General features: G+C 45.0%; 2 protein-coding genes across 3 annotated transcripts in view; one reads left to right on the forward strand and one right to left on the reverse strand.

Annotated features, from left to right (window-relative positions):
* The window catches only part of Srd5a1 (steroid 5 alpha-reductase 1), a 40,134-nt gene extending 34,306 nt beyond the window's left edge, over positions 1-5,828 (reverse strand). Inside the window, exon 1 of one of the 2 annotated variants that reach the window (XM_045138990.1) lies at positions 5,349-5,828. In XM_045138990.1, the coding sequence (XP_044994925.1) occupies positions 5,349-5,629 (281 nt within the window). In that variant the 5' untranslated portion in view covers positions 5,630-5,828. The remainder of the gene's footprint in view (positions 1-5,348) is intronic. The other variant, XM_004666108.2, reaches the window with a different exon arrangement.
* Positions 5,829-6,452: 624 nt separating this feature from the next.
* The window catches only part of Nsun2 (NOP2/Sun RNA methyltransferase 2), a 33,002-nt gene continuing 19,185 nt past the window's right edge, over positions 6,453-20,269 (forward strand). Inside the window, exons 1-7 of the mRNA XM_004666083.2 lie at positions 6,453-6,560; positions 6,645-6,802; positions 7,330-7,434; positions 15,091-15,196; positions 16,818-16,889; positions 17,779-17,863; positions 18,429-18,621. Coding sequence (XP_004666140.2) covers positions 6,453-6,560; positions 6,645-6,802; positions 7,330-7,434; positions 15,091-15,196; positions 16,818-16,889; positions 17,779-17,863; positions 18,429-18,621 — 827 coding nt within the window. The remainder of the gene's footprint in view (positions 6,561-6,644; positions 6,803-7,329; positions 7,435-15,090; positions 15,197-16,817; positions 16,890-17,778; positions 17,864-18,428; positions 18,622-20,269) is intronic.

Below are 20,269 nucleotides of genomic sequence, written 5' to 3' on the forward strand. Positions count from 1 at the left end.
AAAGTGGGCACTGAACATTGGTGAGCTTGGAAGCCATCCCAAAAGGTAACAGGGCCTACTTATACAAAGCCAGATACACAGGCCTGCACTGGAAGGGCTGATCTCTCTTTCCATGTCAGGAAAGGTTATGTACTACTTTGAATAATATATTCTTGGTTTGCTTTATCCTTCTCAAATAAGCTGTATTTTGGTGTTGACTATTGTTGCCTTTGATGTTTCCCGATTTTGAGGGCCTTTGTCTTTTTTCTTGAGTCACAATTGGGGGCAAGGACTGACTGGTCCCAGGCTGACCTGAAACCCATTTCAGACTATGAAACTCAACCTCCCAGTTGACAAGATTAAGAGTGTGGGGGTACCCTTAGGGACTTTGGCTTTACTAGATTATTTGTTTAGTTTACTCTCCATGCTTGTGTAAATACTCTGTGCCAGTTTTGAATGAATGTCTATATTGCTCAGTTCAATTTTAGAATTTGCCAGTAATTTGCTTCACCCAGCCTACTACAATACTTGAGTAGCAGGCAAACTCAACACCCACGGGCACTTTTGCTGTTTCTCTTGGAGTATAAGAGCTACACCTGGCACTTCTACAATGAAGATATATGCAGTCTGATTTATACATTTAAGGACACTGCAGATGATTAGAAAACCCAAGAATCCAATTAACTTAAGATGTAAAAATCTCTGTAACACAAGAAACACAAAAAAAATCAAGACAATACAATCCCACCAAAAATTATAAATCCATCAGAACTGGCCTCCAATGAGACTACTTTAGAAGAAATGCCTGTTCAAAGAAATCAAAGAAGAAAACAAATTCATGAAGGAGAACACAGGAAACTAACTTAATGAAATAAGGAGGTCATTACAAGACATGAATAAAGAAATAGAAATAATGAAAAAATATCAATGAGAAATACTTGAAATGAAAAACAGAGTAAGTCAAATAGAAGCTCTGTTGAAAGTCTCACCAGTAGAATGGATGAAGGAGAGGACAGACTATCGAAACTAGAAGACCAGGTGGCAGATCTAATACATTCAACAAAGAGAAAGACAAAGTAATAGGAAGGCAAAAATGGGAATTTCAAGATATTTGGGACACTATGAAGAGATCAAACATAAGAATTCAGGGCGCAGTAGAAGGAGAAGGATTTCACTCCAAAGGCCGAACAGGTATTTTCAACAAAATCATAGAAGAGAACATCTCCCAAGTAGGGAAAATGATGCTGGTACAGTGACAGGAAGTCTATAGGATGCTAAACAGACAAAATCAGGAAAGAATCTCTCACTGTCCTATTACAACTAGACCACACACACACAAACCAAAGAAAATATATTGAAAGCACTTAGAAAGAAAAACCAAGTCACATATAATAGCAAGCCCATCAGGACAAAAGCAGATTACTCAACACAAAAAACTTTAAAAGCCAGAAGGGCTTGGAATGATGTATTCCAAGTTCTGACAGATAACAACTATCAGCCAAGATTACTTTATCTTGCAAAACTACCCATTCAAATAGACAGAGAAATCACAACAAAAGTAGGCTAAAGGTATACATGAAACCAGATCTACAGAAAATACTTAGAAGGATCCTCCATGCTGAAGGGATTAAAAAAACACACAAACATGAAACCTGGAAAAAAAGAACCCATACTTAAATACTAGTTAATACAAGAGAGCAAAGATAAAACTGAAAGAACTACGAAACAAGAAAAATGGCACAAATAAATAAATACGTTTCTTTTTTAAATATTTTGTTATTTCTTTGAGAGAAAGAGGCAGAAGGGGGGGGGGGAGAGGAAGGGAGAGAGAATGGGCATGCCATGGTCTCTAGCCACTAAAAACGAACTCCAGTCACATGCACCCCCTTGTGCATCTGGCTTATGTGGGTCCTGGAGAGTTTAACCAGGATCCTTTGGCTTCTCAGGCAAATGCCTTAACCACTAAGCCATCTCTCCAGTCCTAAACACACACCTTTCAACAATAACTCTTAATATCAACAGCCTTAATGCACCAACCAAAAGACACAGGTTTGCAGACTGGGTTAAAAAGCAGGCCTCTTCAATTTGTTGCCTCCAAGAAACGCATGTTTCCACAAAAGATGGACATTATCTTAGGGTGAAAGGTTGGAAAAAAGTGTTTCAAGCAAGCGGGCCTAGAAAATGAGTAGGTGTCACTTTCCTAGTATCTGACAGGGTAGACTTCAGACCAACATCAGTTAGGAAAGGTAAGGAAGGCCATTTTATGTTGATTAAAGGCACACCCAACAGGAAGACTTTACACTCCTAAACATATATGCATCTACATGGGGGCTCCCAATTTCATCAAACAAATGCTATTAGAACTAAGGTCACAGATAACACCAAACACAATTGCAGTGGGTGACTTCAACAACCCACTCTCATCAATTGACAGGTCATCCTGGCAAAAAATAAAACAAATAGAGTTACATCTGGATTAAATGAGATCATAGAACAAATGGACTTAACAGATATATACAGGACATTCATCCAAATGCTGCAGAATACACATTCTTTTCAGCAACACATGGAACTTTCTCTGAAGTATACCATATATTAAGACCCAAAGCAAATATTAACAAATATAGGAAAACTGAAATAATTCCTTGCACTCTATCTGATCACAAGGGGATTTAACTATAAATCAACAGCAAGAAAACCTGTAAAGCATACAAAAATCATGAAAAGTACACAATACACTACTAAGTGATGAATGGGTCAATGAAGAAATCAAGAAATTCATAAAATCAAATGATAATAAGAACACAACATACCAAAACCTATGGGACACAATGGAAGCAGTTCTAAAAGGGAAATTTATAGCTTTAAGTGCCTATATTAAGAAATTAGAAAGGTCTCAAGTAAACAACTTAATGCTTCACCTTAAGGCCTTGTGAAAAGAATAAAGCAAACCAAAAATCAGCAGGCAGGAAGAAATAATAAAGATTAGGACAGAAATTAATGAAATTGAAACCAGAAAAACAATCCAAAGAATCAATGAAACAAAGAGCTCTTTGAAAGGATAAACAAGATTGATAAACCTTTAGCAAATTTGACCAAAAGAGAGAGAGAAGAGACACAAATTAATAAAATTAAAGATGAAAAAGGCACCATCACAACAGATAGAATATAAATTCAAAAAATCATAGGGACATACTATAAGAACACATACTCCACTAAGTTTGAAAATCTGAAAGAAATGGATGATTTCCTTGATTCATATGACCTACCAAAATTAAATCAAAATGAGATTAATCACTTAGATAGATTGATAACAAGTATGTAATCACTTAGATAGATTGATAACAAGTATGGAGATCCAAACAGTTATCAAAAATATTCCAACTAAAAAAGTCCAGGCCTATATGGATTCACTGGTGAATTCTACCAGACCTTCATGGGAGAAGTAATACCAATGCTTCTCAAACTTTTCCATAAAGTAGAAAAGGAAGGAAAGCTACTAAACTCCTTCTACAAAGCCATCATCACCCTGATATCAAGCCCAGACAAAGATAGAACAAAAAAAAGAAAATTATACACCAATCTCCCTTAATGAACAGAATGCAAAAATTCTCAACAAAATATTGGCAAGCAGAATACTAAAATATATCAGAAAGATCATTCACCCTGACCAAGTAGGCTTTACCCTAGAGATGCAGGGATGGTTCAACATACGCAAATTGATAAATGTAATAATACATCTCAGCCCACTCCTCGGTACCAAGTTCTGTAGTAGACAGATTCAGGTTCACTGAGATGAACTTTCAGACCAGTCACAGTTATGGAGGAAAGGATTTATTGAAGCTTACAGATCCAGGGGAAGTTCCATAATGGCAGAAGAAGCTGGACTGCCTTCACAGGTCCAAACAGAGAGAGAGAGAGAAGCACAAGCCAAAAGCCAAAAGCCAAAAGGCACAGCACACTTCAGGAACTCCAGCTAGGCACACTTTGCATATCTTTAGATTGAAGTAGGAGACCCACCACCACACCTTAAGATCACCCAGTGACATTGCCTCCAGCCAGGTAGCCAGCAGATGCAAACTACAAACAATAAAGAACTGAATATATATTGGGGGCCATCTATTCTATTCAAACCACCACAACTAAAGCAGTTTGAGGTATACAGTCTTTAGCTACAGTTGAATGTTGGTTATATTCCTACCTAAAGCACCCACAGTAAAAGCTGGCTGGAGACACACTATGTGCTGTAGAGTGAGAGGCGCTGGTATCCAGGTAATTTTAGCGCTGAGTACCCACTGGATCCCAAAGAGTTGTTTTGGGCACTAGATCTGCAAAGCATCCTTTCTCCTTACAGGAGTCTAAGACTCCAGAAGACAGAAGACTCTGTAGACACAGTGAGTTCTCCCAACCTCTCTAGAAAATGGGTGTTTTAGGGTGCATTCCTAAATTACAGAGGTTAACTAAATTGCTCATAGTCCAGCAGTCACTAAACATTCTCAGATTTGGAGCCCAGGCTGGTCTCAAACTCACAGCGATCCTCCTATCTCTGCCTGGGATTAAAGGTATGCGCCACTATGCCCAGTTGAGGCATCCTTTTTAACTGTGTAATTTCAGAGTCTGAATCAAAGCATTTAAATTTAAAAAAATATTTGGGGGAGAGAGAATGGGTATGTAGGAGCCTCCTGCCATTGCAAAGGAAAGAACTCCAGATGCATGCTCCACTTTATGCATCTGGCTTTATGTGCATACTGGCAAATCTAACCTGAACCCTGAATTGTCAAGCTTTGCAAGCAAGTGGCTTTAATCTCTGAGCCATCTCTCCAGCCCAAAACACATAAGTTTTGATGACCTAGCCTGTCCATCGAAGATTTAAAGGTTGTTGGGAGTGGTGGCACACGCCTTTAGTCCCAGCACTCGGGAGTCAGAGGTAGGAGGATTGCCATGAGTCCGAGGCCACTCTGAAACTACAAAGAGAATTCCAGGTCAGCCTGGTTATGTGAGCCAACCTTGAACACACCCCTAACCCCAGAAAAAAAGATTTAAAGGTCACCTCTCCAAGATTTGTGTTCGCACCCACAAAGCCAAGCTCACAGATCTGGACAGGTTGCAGCTGGGTCACCAGAATAGGAAAAAGGCTGCACGAGGGACAAAGAAGTCCCCCAAAGGGGCAACAGTGAAAAAGAGTTGCTAGGTGACTAAGCAATTGGCGTTACACCTGGGGCAGGACCTACAGACTACGTCAGAGGTCCCCTTCCAAGGTAAGGATAACAGTAAGGATAACTGTGTCCAGGCCCAAGTTTCTAACACTCAGTCCCAGCCCTTCCTAGCCAGGTCCCGTGAGCATGGTGCGACGCCGGGGAAGTCGTTACCTTTGTATGTAGTGGACTAGGAACATGGCCAGGAGGACGCAGTTGGGCCGGCAGCCCAGGCGCGCAGCAGACGTCCGCGCGCACTCGTGGAGAGGCCAGACCAGCGAGGGCAGCTCCTGCAGCAGCCAGGCGGCGCGCGCGGGCACCCGCGGCCCGGGCCAGCGATCCGAGTAGCGGCCGTAGGGCGAGCCGAGCCGCGGTAGCATGGCCAGGCACAGGCAACCGAAGGAGCCCTCCAGGTAGGCGAGCGCATCCAGCAGGCGCGCCTCGCTCCACTCCATGGCGCTGCCGAGCGGCGCGCTCCATGCCCGCCTGGCCCCGGCTGGCCGCTTTTAAGGCGGGGAGAAGGGGCGGGAGGCTCAGTAGACTGGGCGCTACCAACCCCGGGCAGTGCCCGGCGGCCAGCGCCCGTCCAAGGGTGGGGCGAGCCACCTGTCCGGGCGGGGCCAGGACGTCGCGAGTGGCTCCGCACCGCGACGTCAAGAGTACCACAGGGCCAGCGCCCAACCCAGAGAGCGCCGGAGCCCCGCCCACGCCGCATGAGCCCCGCCCACGCCACATGAGCCCCGCCCACGCCGCATGAGCCCCGCCCACGCCGCATGAGCCCAGCCCCTTCCCTCTGCGCGGGTGAGGAGACCAGACCTACCAGTGAAGGGCGCCCTTCCGGAGCTGCGGAGCAGTCAGCGACGGCGTCCGAGGCACGCCGTCGTGGCCCCGCCCCTTCGCGCGGGGCACGCCCTGCCCTTCCCCCCGCGTCCTGTAGCGAGCCCGACGGCGCGCGCCTTCCCCAAGCCCGGCAGCTGCCGCACTGTTCTGCGCACGTGCCGCCGGCGGCTGTCCACCGCCCTGCCGGAACTCGCGTGGGAAGCCGGCGGCCTTGGGAGTGGCCGCCGTGAAGGCTGCGGCCGGAGCTGTCTTCCCGAGGGCCGTGGCGGTTTTCTCCTCTTTGTCCCCGTGAGGACATGTTATGGGCTGTTAGGCGTATCTCTGGACGGAACCTGCTAGGACCAGGACGCGGGGTCCTCGGGCTGCGCCGGAAGTCCCGCGAGCGCGGCGGCCGTGGCGGGTCCGTGGGCGCGGAGGCTGTGTGCGTGCGCTGGGGTCATGGGGCGCCGGGCGCGGGGTCGGAGGCTCCAGCAGCAGCCGCAGGGGCCGCGGCGGCCGGAGGACGTGGAGGACGGCGTCGAGGGCGGCCGGAAGCGCGGCGACGCGGTAGGACGGCGGCGGGGCCTGGCGGGGCGGCGCGGGGCGGGCGGCCCGGGCCGGCTCGGACTGATGCCCGGTCCTCTGTGCCAGGGCTGGGAAGGCGGGTACCCCGAGATCGTCAAGGAGAACAAGCTGTTCGAGCACTACTACCAGGAGCTCGGGATCGTGCCCGAGGGCGAGTGGGAACAGTTCATGCGCGCCCTCCGGGAGCCGCTGCCGGCCACCTTGAGGATCACCGGCTACAAGAGGTAGGCCTCCGCCCGGGGCGCCGCCCATCGCGTCCTTCCTGCCCCGGCAGGCAGCGGCCGGGCGGGGAAGCACGGAACCTCACTGGCAGGCTGATGAAAACTGATGCTGAGACACGAGCAGCCCAGGAGCCCAAAAAGAGAAAAACGCCTTGTGCGCAGCCACGCCTTGTATTTCGGGTCCCGGGCAGAGTGTAGGAGAAGTCAACACACGTGGGCGCAGCCTTCTGGAGGGAGGGAGCTGGGCCCGAGCTCTGCCGCAGCTGCTGCAGAGTGCGGTGACTGTGTGTGATAACTTCCCTCGCTCCACTGCTACCGGTAAAAATGACAGCAGGCAGAAATGCACTCTTGCATGGACCTCATCTTTAGTGCTCAAAGATGATTGTTAAACCACTAAAACAAAAAGCTAGGGACTAAAAGTCACTTCCTCACATACAGTCAGTTTTTGTTTTGAAACGCTTGTCTTAAACTTGAAAGTTGCAGTTCATTAGCTCTTTATATTCCTGTAAAACTTGCTTATTTCTTAATAGCCATGCAAAAGAGATTCTCCATTGCTTGAAGAACAAGTATTTTAAGGAGTTGGAGGACCTGGAGGTGGATGGTCAGAAAGTTGAAGTTCCACAACCTCTAAGTTGGTAGGTACCACAGTGCTCATGTACTGGGTGTTTACTCTGGTGTAGATGTCTGTATTGAATGTACCTCTCAGCACTGCACTTACTATTAGCTTAAAAGAGCCAGGATGTACTTTTCAGACGTTTTTGTTAAAAAAATTATTTATGTATGTATGTATTTGTTTGCACACGTGGGGATGGGGTGCCTGGGTCTCTTGCTGCAGAAAACAGGGATTGAGTCAACAAGTAAACCATTGGAGAACTCATTGAATTATGCTGGCCAGAGGAGAGGAGTTCTGGTGGGTGTGTTGTATACAGTTTGGTGGGAAGCTTGACATCACTTTTGTTTGGTGGCTTCGGGTTTCTAAAGCTACCTGACTAGAGACACATGCTTAAGGGAGTCAGCCTGTGGCTGTGTTACATGAGTAACATATATAACATACTGTAATCAGGAGTCAGTGCACAGAGAGGGAGGAAGCCCGAGGTTATGCTCTCTTGCACAGTAAAAGCTGTAAGTCAAGGATGTGGCCTTGGGGACAGGGCAGGAGCTTGTCAGAGTCAGATTTTCCAGCTCAGGAATGCCCACTTTGTTTCTTTCATCTTCGAGGAGAGCTGTTCTTCAAGACCACTACCTGTCCCCCCTTTTTAGGGGCTGGGTCTCATTGGCCTGGAGCTCACCAGCTTGGCTAGATTGGCTGGCTGACCAGTGAGCACAGTGGTTTACCTGCCTGTGCCTCCCCAGCATTGGGATTACAAGTGTGTGCTACCTTGCCTGGCATCTCTATGTGGGTTCTGTGGACAAACGTAGAGTCACAAGCTTTGGAGGCAAGAGCGCTCATTACCCATTGAGCCATCTCCTAGCCCTTGCTGGTGTGCACCTTGTTCCGAGTGGTTTGCCTGGGTTCTGGTGGCTGAGTTCACTGGCTATACTATGTCCAGCTTCACTTCCTTTGATGTTACTGTCATTGTCATTTCTGTTTATAGTCCTGGTTTTCTGACATGTTACAGAGTAGATTCCTTCAGAGACAGGACAGGCTCAGCTTGACCCAGGGTTCCAGAGCTTATGACCCAGTGTTTGCAAGCCCAGACTGCTGACAGATTTCAGTTTTACAAGCTGTGCAGCACCCAGGCACTCCTGTTCCCATGCTGGTCATTTCTGCCTGTGTCCTTGGAGTGCTTTCTGCAGTTCTTGTTTCTGTACCAACTTTGTGTGATAGCTATTGATCCCTGTGTCCACAAAGAAGCTACATTATCAATGTTTGCCTTACACTTTAAGAGCCCAGAGAGGCCTACCACTAGGTTAACTGACAGGAGTTTTTAGTTGTGTTATATTTAGATTAAGTATACGGTTTTGGGGATTTTCACAAGAAAAGGGTATTTATTTATTTATTTTTTAAATGAATACTTCTCCCATAGTTTTTCATACTTCTTTTTTTAAAATTTTTTTTAAACTATTTATTTATTTGAGAGCGACAGACACAGAGAGAAAGACAGAGGGAGAGAGAGAGAGAGAGAATGGGCGCGCCAGGGCTTCCAGCCTCTGCAAACGAACTCCAGATGCGTGCGCCCCCTTGTGCATCTGGCTAACGTGGGACCTGGGGAACCGAGCCTCGAACCAGGGTCCTTAGGCTTCACAGGCAAGTGCTTAACCACTAAGCCATCTCTCCAGCCCAAGAAAAGGGTATTTAAAATACTTGCTTTACTATATGAAGTTCAATTTAATTTATTTGGTTTTGATTGAGTGACATTAACTTTCATTTTTAGATAGCGTTTTGTGGTCACAAACCAAGATCTGGTTTTCATTAACGGAGGTTGACTCACTTCTTGTTCTTTCACTGGCCATTTGGAATTGCGGTACTGTCAGCACAGTTGTGTACATAGCCTGTGTCTTTGGAACGGGTGCTAAGTGAATGGCTAAACACTAAAATCAATGTCAGCCAAAATCAGAGCCTAAATGCATCTTAAATGCATTTCTGGTGGGAAAGACCTACAATTTGATGCCAAGAGAGAAATCAGTGGTGCTTTTATTTTTAATTATACATTTTAATTAGTTTTTAAAAGCATCAAGGGTAAAGTACAGGAAATTGATTCATGTGCCAGGTCCCTGTTGGCCACTCACCACATGTCCACTGTAACAAGGTCAGGCAGAAAGGAAGGTGTTTATTAGCTGCTTTTATTATGGAATTACTGAGATGAGGTGTCCTTTGTGGGGTCCCATCTCTTTTCCCTGCTTAGAAACCAGACAGGTGACTTGTCACTGCTGTGCATGTCCAGCTCTTCTTTCTACAGACTAGACGGGTGACGTGTCTCTGCTGTGTGTGTCCAGCTCTTCTTGCTACAGACTAGATGGGTGACATGTCTCTGTTGTGTGTGTCCAGCTCTTCTTTCTACAGACCAGACGGGTGATGTGTCTCTGTTGAGTGTGTCCAGCTCTTCTTGCTACAGACTAGATGGGTGACGTGTGTCTGCTGTGTGTGTCCAGCTCTTCTTGCTACAGACTAGATGGGTGACGTGTCTCTGCTGTGTGTGTCCAGCTCTTTTTGCTACAGACTAGATGGGTGATGTGTCTCTGCTGTGTGTGTCCAGCTCTTCTTGCTACAGACTAGATGGGTGATGTGTCTCTGTTGTGTGTGTCCAGCTCTTTCTACAGACCAGAAGGATGACATGTCTCTGTTGTGTGTGTCCAGCTTTTCTTGCTACATACTTGATGGGTGACGTATCTCTGCTGTGTGTGTCCAGCTCTTCTTGCAGCAGACTAGACGGGTGATGTGTCTCTGCTGTGTGTGTCCAGCTCTTCTTCCTACAGACTAGACGGGTGACGTGTCTCTGCTGTGTGTGTCCAGCTCTTCTTGCTACATACTAGATGGGTGATGTGTCTTTGCTGTGTGTGTCCAGCTCTTCTTTCTACAGACCAGACGGGTGACGTGTCTCTGCTGTGTGTGTCCAGCTCTTCTTGCAGCAGACTAGACGGGTGACGTGTCTCTGCTGTGTGTGTCCAGCTCTTCTTGCTACAGACTAGAAGGGTGACATGTCTCTGTTGTGTGTGTCCAGCTCTTCTTTCTACAGACCAGATGGGTGACGTGTCTCTGTTGTGTGTCCAGCTGTTCTTGCTGCAGACTGGACGGGTGACATGTGTCTGCTGCAGATGGGTGATGTGTCTCTGCTGTGTGCCCAGCTGTTCTTGCTGCAGACTGGATGGGTGACGTGTGTCTGCTGTGTGTGTCCAACTGTTCTTGCTGTAGACCAGATGGGTGATGTGTCTCTGCTTTGTTAGTGGTAGTGATACCTATGGTGGTTCCAGGCCATCTGACAATGTGTTTGAGCACAGATTTCCTGCTCTGTGTATCACCTGAGAACATTTGTCCCTTAAGCCTCACGTCCAGAATTTGACAGATGAGGCTGTCTTTGTCATCTGGCCTTGGTCCGTGGGAGGCTGTTTGAGCTTGCATCTGCAGGAGCAGGTGCCCTCAAGGTGTGGCCTCACAGTCACTTTATTCTGTGGGTTCCAACAAACAGAAACCACTCAATTTTTTTTTGTTGTTGTTTTTTTGAGGTAGGGTCTCACTTTCGTCCAGGCTGACCTGGAATTAACTCTGTCATCTCGGGGTGGCCTTGAACTCATGGCAATCCTCCTACCTCTGCCTCCCGTTGCTGGGATTAAAGGCGTGCACCACCATGCCCGGCTCCACTCAACTTTCTAACACTCAGAGCTGCTTTCCATTTTGCTTGTGCTGTCCTGAGCCTCTGAATAAGCCATGAAAGTCACTCTGGCTTTGCCTGTGGCCAGTAGACTTAATTTTTATGAACACTAAGAAGCAGCAGCACAAGATTGGTGATTTGGGTTCCTAGCTTTGTACTTTATCAGTGACTGTTTTGGACAGCTTTATTCTGTCAGCATTGATGTAACCAAACCTATCACTTGTTGGGTACTTGTGAACGTCTCAATAAGTAGAGTAGAAACTTTCAGAACTTCTGATAGTTTATATATTTTTTAAAGTGCAGAAGTGGGCTGGAGAGATGGCTTAGTGGTTAAGCGCTTGCCTGTGAAGCCTAAGGACCCTGGTTCAAGGCTCGATTCCCCAGGACCCACGTTAGCCAGATGCACAAGGGGTCACACGTGTGTGGAGTTCCTTTGCCGTGGCTGGAGGCCCTGGCGCACCCATTCTCTCTTTCTGCCTCTTTCTCTCTGTCTTTCGCTGTCAAATAAATAAATAAATAAAAATAAAGTGCAGAAGTAAGCCATAGGGTATTCTTTCTAATTTTTAGATTTTGTTTTTAAAGAATGATTTCACTTATTTATTTATTTATTTAACAGAGAGAGAGAATGGGTGCATCAGGCCCTCTAGCCACTGCACATGAACTCCAGACACATGTGCCACCTTGTGCATCTGGCTAATATGGGTCCTGGGGAATCAAACCAGGGTCTTTGGCTTTGCAGGCAAGGGCCTTAACTGCTAAGCCATTTCTCCAGCCCAAGTTTTAAAAATTACTTTATGTTTTGTATTCCTTTCTAAGCAGAGAGAGACAGAACTCCAGATGCAGGTTCCACTTTGTGCATCTGGCTTTACATTGGTACTCAGGGATTGAACCCAGGTCATTAGGCTTTGCAGGCAAGCGCCTTAACAACTAAACCATCTTTCCAGCCCCCTCTTTCTAGTTTTTTGATAGTGGAGTATAATTTAGGAAAGTGCTTAAGAAATATTTTGGGGCGGGGGCTGGAGAGATAGCTCAGTGGTCAAGGGTGCTTGCTTGTAAAGCCTGATGTCCCAGGTTCAGTTCCCCACTACCAACATAAACTCAGATGCACAAAGTGATACATACATCCGGAATTCATATGCACTGGCAGGAGGCCCTGGTATGCCCATATTCATTTCCTCTCTACTGCAAAAATATTTTTAAAGTATTTTTTGGAAGGAAGGTTATGAAGAATTTATCAGAATGCATTGCATAGAAGAGTTCATCTTTACCTCTTTGGAAATTATTTGGGAGCAGAGAGAGAATGCATATGGGTGTTTTGGGGCCTCTTGTCATACAATTGAACTCCAGATGCACGTGCTCTTTGTGCTTCTAGCTTTATGTGGATACTGGGAAATTGATCCCAGGCCAACAGGTTGTGCAAGCAAGTACCTGTAACCTTTGAGCCATATCCCCAGCCTCTCATTTTTATTTTGCATAGAATCAGCGCAGTGAAGAATCATTCTGTCTCCTCTGGGACAAAATACCTGACAAAAATCAGTTTAAAGGAGGCAGTTTGTTCCAGGTTCCAGTCCATCACGGCAGGGAAGGTGCACAGCAGGCGCTTGAGGCAACTGCTCACATTCGGGCAAGAGCAGTGAATGCTGCTGCTCAGGAGCTTCCTCCTGGTGTCGCCCATTGGATGTTATCGCCCATTGGATGGTGAAACCCACACTTGAGATGGGTCTTCCCACCTCAGCTGACCTAATGAAAACAGTCCTTGCATGCATGAGCAGAGGGTTATCTCGCCTACTCAGTTGGCGCTAGGTCCTGTCACGCTGACAGTCATTGTGAACTACCACATATCCGAATGTCTTGTTCTGTCAGTCAGCTGTTAGCAGCATACTTTGTAATTTTTGTATGTGCTTTTAATTCCTGGGTTGAAGACAAGGTCTCAGATATTTGAATTTACAGAGATTTTTCCTGTTGAAAAAATTTTCTTTTCTTTTTTTTTTTTTTTAGAAAGGTTTTTTTTTTTTTTTGAGAGCGACAGAAACAGAGAAAGACAGATAGAGGGAGAGAGAGAGAATGGGCGCGCCAGGGCTTCCAGCCTCTGCATACGAACTCCAGACGCGTGCGTCCCCTTGTGCATCTGGCTAACGTGGGACCTGGGGAACCGAGCCTCGAACCGGAGTCCTTAGGCTTCACAGGCAAGCACTTAACCACTAAGCCATCTCTCCAGCCCTCTTTTCTCTCTTTTTTGAAGTAGAGTTTTCACTCTAGTACAGGCTGATCTGGAATTACTGTGTGGTCTGGTCTCAGGGTGGCCTTGAACTCATTGTGATCCTCCTACTTCTGCCTCCCGAGTGCTGGGATTAAAGGTGTGTGCCACCACGACTGGCTCTGTTGAAATTTTTTGATGTAGATATTAACTTAGAAACTGACCTATATGGCCCATAAGTTATTGGCTCAATTATATATACATAAGTTGCTCTGTATTTGAGGGAAAATTTATCTTTTTTTAGTAAATACAAATGGCATGTGGTGTTTATATTGTTTTGCAATCAGGTGTTTTGGTACCAGTAAGATCATTAATCACAGACAAGTTCAGGGTTGCTACAAGTTATGTGAAAACAGGGATTTGGCTCCTCTGTTGGATATGATAGTTGCAAAAAGCATTGCTCTCACCCTAAAGGGAGTAAGAAGTAGTTTAATCTGTAGCCAAATATAAGTGAGCACAGCCCGGGAACGCAGATGCAGGTTGCCCCATATTCCATGTTCTAATGTGTTGGCAATTTAATGAAATTTTTACAGTAATTGAACAAAAGGTAACAAAATCAGAGAACTTTAAATACACTGTGGAAACATCAGGTAGGTGGCTTGCAGCAAACTGGGGATGTCTCTGTGGCAGCACTCAGAGGCTATCTGATGCCATTTTTAGCTTTCAGGTTGGGAGATCTGTTCATACATTCCAAAAGGGCTTATGTATAATCGCATGATGTTAAGTCACACTCAGGTGTAGGCAGTAAATGGCCTTTTAAAAGGCCCAAGATAAATTGACTCTGGATCTGCCTTATTTCAACCCCTCATAGTCACTGAAGCTCTAGTCTAAGCCTAGCCTTGAATGTCTAACACAGGTGCACTTCTTCCAGGACTTGACTTTACACAGAAGACCTGTGGCTCAGCACATTTTGCTAGATAATACTGTTTAAGCAGATTTGGCCATGTCTGTACTGCCTCTAGAGAGTGTCCGTACCATTGTGCCCCTGGTGAGCGTGTCTGCACCGCTGTGCCTCTAGTGAGTCATTAGGTCTGTACTTGGAGTTAAAATGAGTGTGTTGGTGGTTTCCAAAGTTAGTTTGGGGTGCGGTGTTGGTTTCATATGTAAACCATTTTAGCGCATTCTTGGACTTGTTTTATTTAGAAATAGCAAAAAGTAGATAAAGGAACTCCTCATCAGGTGTAGGTCACATTTTGGTTAAACATGTCCTACTGTGTGTTGCTGTGATTCATTCTTTCTCCATTTTGGTTTTTCGAGGTAGGGTCTCTTGCCCACGCTGATCTGGAATTCACTGTGTTGTCTCCTCTGGCCTTGAATGCACAGTGATCTTCTACCTTTGCCTGCCAAGTGTTGGAATAAAGATGTGTGCCACCTCACCTGGCTCGTGTGGTCTTTAGCTTGCCGTCGTGCTTTTTCCTCCTGAGTTCTGCACCACTGTGAGCTCATCACAGTGAGGAGCAGAGCAGGTCCCGCTTTTTGCATTGTCGTGATTGCTATTTTACAGTAGCAAGTGCATCATTCTTGGCAATACCTGCTCCGTGGTGCATGTTTTTCTTACACTTCTGCCCAGAGGTGCCCGTGAAGAAGGGTTGCAGGCACTGCAGGAGAATTGCGTGGAGGTGAACAGTTAAGACTCCCATTTGGTGCATGATCAGTACTTGTGGTAAGTTGTGGAAGAGTACGTCACTGAATATAATTTGAATATTTACCTTCTTTTTGCTCAGGTATCCTGAAGAGCTTGCCTGGCACACAAATTTAAGTCGAAAAATCTTGAGAAAGTCTCCACAATTGGAAAGGTTTCATCAGTTCCTGGTTAGCGAAACTGAATCTGTAAGTAGACTTCTTGGGACTTGGTGTCCTTGATGCACTAAGTGCAGAAATGCGTCCTCATTGTGTTTGTATGGTGCCTAATCCGTCTCTGGGAGGACAGCAAGGACACCCGAGAGTGTCCTTGATCACTTCTGGTATTTGCATGCCTGTTTCCTTGTTTGGATCATGTGACCTTGAAGTGAGAGTCGGTGGGCCAGTCCCAGTTGTCAGACGGGCGTACTTACCGACTCTGCTGCCGGTCGTGTGCGGCTGTGAGGTGACGCTGTGGGGCAGAAGGACGGTGCTCGTGCAGCTGCTCTGCTGTCACGGCTGCGCTTTCTGTTTTTACTCACCGACCCTGCTGCCAGTCGTGTGTGGCTGAAGACCTGCTGAGGTGACGCTGTGGGGCTGTGGGGCAGGAGGACGGTGCTCGTGCGGCTGCTCTGCTGTCACGGCGGGTGTGAATTTGCAAGTACAGAGAGGGAAAAAATGGGTATACCATGCCCTCCTGCTGCTGCAAACGAACTCTAGACATATGTGCCACCTTGTGTATAAGTGGTTTCAGGGCAATTGTGCCCAGTCCATCAGGATTTGTAAGCAAGTGCCTTTAACCACTGACCATCTCTGCAGCCCTCCTCCTCCCCCTTCTTAATAATTTTTTTCATTTATGAGTGGAGAGAAGGTGGGCAATCCAGAGTCTTCTTGTTGCGTGTGTGTTACTTTGTGCGTCTGGCTTTATGTGGGCCCTAGGGAATTAACCCACGTCAGTGGACTTTGTAAGCAAGCACATTTAACCTCTGAGCCGTCTTTCCAGCTTCTTGAGTGCACATTCTAGTTGCCTGCCTCATATATAAAGCATGTTTTGGCGGTCATTTAGTAGAGTATTTAGGTTGTCTCAAATTGTAAAAGTAATAGATCTTTTGCCAAATAAGGTGCTTATTTGCTTTTACTTGTACTGAGACTTCTAATTTCACATTTTATACACTTTGTATTTTCTTGCCACATACTGCTTCTATACATGACCTAACTCAATAAAAAGACATGCACCTTAAGTGTAGTTCTGGTTCTCATGGGGTGTTGTCCGTACCAGGTTTTTTTTTTTTCTTTTTTTTGCTGCTAAACTCCTGAGTTTAGCTCAATCACTGAGTGCATGCCTTGAATCATCCCCATAGCGTAGTGTTCCTTAGCTTGCTTCCTTTTCATTCTTTTTGGAGTTCTTAGCTATGTAAGTCAATTTTCTTCCTCCTGCTATGTCCCTGGCTTTCATCGCACGAGCCTCTGCCACTAGAATGTGTGTGCTTCTATTTGCTGGGCTTCCTGTGACTGACCCACTGGTTCTGTGCTACTTTAGTGCTCCCTGCTGTTGAACGTGTTTAGATAGCAGGCCTGCCTTTGAGGGACAGTCACCTAGCCCCATACTTAGGAGGAGTTGAGACTATGGTACTACAGGGTCATGGTTGTTTTTAATATTAGCCGCTAGATATCAACTATTTATCTTCTAGTATAATTGATTAATTTTCCATGTTAGGCTGGAGTCTTAAGTTTTACGTAAAAGTTATATGACTTTTTCTTTGCATTTGATACAATGCCTGATGTTGAACTGGTCTGCCATTTTTATTGTTGCTGACTTTTCTCCCCCAAGGGAAACATCAGTCGTCAGGAAGCTGTTAGCATGATCCCACCACTGCTTCTTAACGTTGAGCCGCATCATAAGGTATACTGGAAGAGGTTGGGCTGGGCAGGGCTGTCAGTGTTGTACCTGTTTGTTTTGTTTAGACCTTTTAATATAATTAATAAGTTTTTCTCACTTTGGGCAGAGATTGGTACATATTCCAGGTTCTTTTTTGTACTTTTATAATTCCCAGAACTATTTTCTCCTTTAAAAGAAATTATTTATTTGAGAGAGAGAGAATGGGCATGCCAGGGTCTTCACCTGCTGCAAACAAACTTCAGATGCTTGTGCCACTTTGTGCATCTAGCTTGTGTGGGTGCTGGGGAATCGATCCTGGGTCTCTAGGCTTTCCAGATAAGCACCTTAACTGCTAAGCCATCTCTTTAGTCCTTTTAAAAGGTTTGTGTTAACTATAAAAATAATACTCCTTGATCTAACTGGCTAAATTATGTCAAGAAGCATAGAGCCTGTTTGTGAGGACTGCTCCATGCTCTATGTGAATTACTAACTCTGGTTGCCCATACAACCCTTTAGGGTAGATGCCATTACTACATTTTTACAGACAAAAGGGAAGCAGAAAGAAGTGAGCTAATTGGACCTAGGTTAGGGTGAAAGTTGAAGCAGGTTTCTCTGGTCTCTGGCATCATGCTGCAGTGAGTCTTGGCATTTGTCTCTAAATTTGTGGCTTTGCTGTTTAGTGCCATTCTGTTCCCATCCCTAAGGAAACCTTACCTTGATTAGTCTGTAAATTGGGGGGGGGATGCTTGTGCTTTATAAGACCCCTGGAAATAAAAAAACATGCTATATATTCATTTTATGAAGAAGTTTAATTTAGGTCTTGGAATACAAATCAAAATGCTGGCACAGCATTAAATCTTGAATGTAAAATTTTTCGTTCCTGACTGTCAGACATTTTCTAATTTACTTCCAGATCTTAGATATGTGTGCAGCCCCTGGATCGAAGACTACACAGTTAATTGAAATGCTCCATGCTGACATGAATGTCCCCTTTCCAGGTAATTACTGGAGGGCAAAAATCTACTTAAGTGGGTTGTGGAGAGGAAAAGATTACATTGCCTGCTCACTGGGCTGTGAAGTCTTTCTGAGCTGCTGTGGGCTCTGTTTACTGAAGGTAGAGCTGGACATTTTTGCACACTATAACCAAGAGTTCTCAGATCAACACATTCATACATTGAGGGTGAGGGACCCTTCATTTTAGAACTATGTATTTTATATAAAAGATAACGGTGGGGTGTGGTATGAAGCCTGCTGAAAGTAGTAGATCTCACAGTTCCACCCCTGCCTGTCATAGTTACTGCCCCCTGTTACTAAGAACTTCTAGCCATAGAAAAGTGAATAATTGTCAACAAATGAGCTGTGAAGTTTTGAGAATTCAGGTATCTATAAAATATATGCAGTCAGATGGCATCTTGTTGGGACCATCTCCCTTTTTCTAGAGCCTTGACCTCAGGTCTTGAATTTCATAGCTTACTCCCTTTCACTGACAAAATAGAGGCTTTGTTTCAGGAAACCATGCCACGTATGCTCATCTCACTTGACCCTATAATTTTATGTTCCCAGAGGGATTTGTTATTGCTAATGATGTCGACAACAAGCGCTGCTATCTGCTCGTTCATCAAGCCAAAAGACTGAGCAGCCCCTGCATCATGGTGGTGAACCATGACGCATCCAGCATACCTAGACTCACTGTGGATGTGGACGGAAGGAAAGAGATTCTCTTCTACGATCGAATTTTATGTGATGTCCCTTGCAGGTATTTATATCATTAAGAGGCCAAAAAAGCCCCCAGTTCACCAGGGAATCAGATCCAGACTGAAATGAAACACTGCACACGTCTGTGCACACGCACAGACACAAACTTACTGTGTATGTGGCTCTTTGACCATGTGCCATAGCTGGAACCAGAGCTGGAATAGAGGCTTTAGTGCAGCAGCTCAGCATGGCATTGGACACAGCAGATGTTTCACTAGATTTCAAGCAATGCTGAGGAATATGGAGTCATCAGTCCCCAGAATGGTGTATTTCAGGATACATGTCGCATCCCTAGTGTTTCTAGCATGTATTTAAGAAACTTGTTCCATAGAATAATGCATAATTACATTGGGTTTTTATGTTAAATTTCTTTACATAGTACAATGAAAGAATTTTTTAAATTATTTATTTGCAAGCAGAGAGAAGAGAGACAGAGAGAATGGGCATGCCATAGTCTAGGTGTATGTGCCCCTTGTGCATCTGGCTTCTGTGGGTCCTGGAGAATCCAACCTGCCATCTCTCCAGCCCCCCAATGAAAGAATAACCTCTGAAAAACTCTTTAAAAAACAAGCCTCATTCTATCTATCTATTTGCCTCTTTCTTTCTCTGTCACTGTCAAATAAAATAAGCGAATTAAAAAACTCATTTTATCTGTATATTTATACTTCAAATTTTACAACATAAATGTTAGAGGCTCATAGAATTTGTGTGCGAAAACATTCTATGGTAAAACTGAAGGGCTGTCTCCAAAAAGGAACATGTGTGTTCAGAGGTAGGCATGGTCCCAAGAGTTAACACCAAGGCACCATGTATTTGTTGAGGCCTGAGCTCAGGAACTGCCATAAAACCTGTCAGTAACAGGAGACACTGTTTAAATAGGATACTCTGGAAGAATTCCATTTTGAGTCTGTGGCATTTACGACTTGTGGCAGAATGCTGTTTGAAAATTGCAGCTAGCCATGACCCCATAGTGCCTGACACTACCTACACAAGACCATCATAAGAGGAGGAAAAGATCATAACATGAAAATAAAAGAGACTGAGATGGGGAGGGGATATGATGGAGAATGGTATTTCAAAGGGGAAAGTGGGCAGGGGAGGGTATTCCTATGGGATATTTTTTATAATCATGGAAAATGTTAATAAAAATTGAGAAAAAAAATTGCAGCTAGCAGTACAGAATTTGGTTGGTTGGTGTAACACTTGAAAAAAACTGTTGAAAATACAATTTAGAATTGAGTAACTTAAAAACATAGACTACCTTAAATAGCTTGCAACCTGGTAAGTAAAACTTCACCATCGGACTCTATCAAGTAGATGAATAAACGAAATAGATTTAGTTGTGAACTAAGTCCTTTTTTGTCTTGTGATTTTCTGATTTTAGCTCTCATTTTTTTTCCTACTTGTATGTTCTTTTGGTTGAAATAAAACTCCTTCCAAACTGAATAAAGTGACCTCAGGAACAGTTGTTTGTAGACTGAAGAAGTTTCTGAAATAATGGTGGCGTTTACATCATGTTGAGCCACCATCCTCCAAAGTAGGATCATACTCCTAGGACTTTGCTGCCCTATGCTACTGAGGGAAAGGAAGCTTTACCTAGAAGTCAACCAAGGCAGGAATGAACCCTGACAGCTAGGTAGCTGAAATTG

Source organism: Jaculus jaculus, chromosome 20, assembly GCF_020740685.1.
Source record: "Jaculus jaculus isolate mJacJac1 chromosome 20, mJacJac1.mat.Y.cur, whole genome shotgun sequence".
In the NCBI taxonomy this organism is placed as follows: Eukaryota; Metazoa; Chordata; class Mammalia; order Rodentia; family Dipodidae; genus Jaculus; species Jaculus jaculus.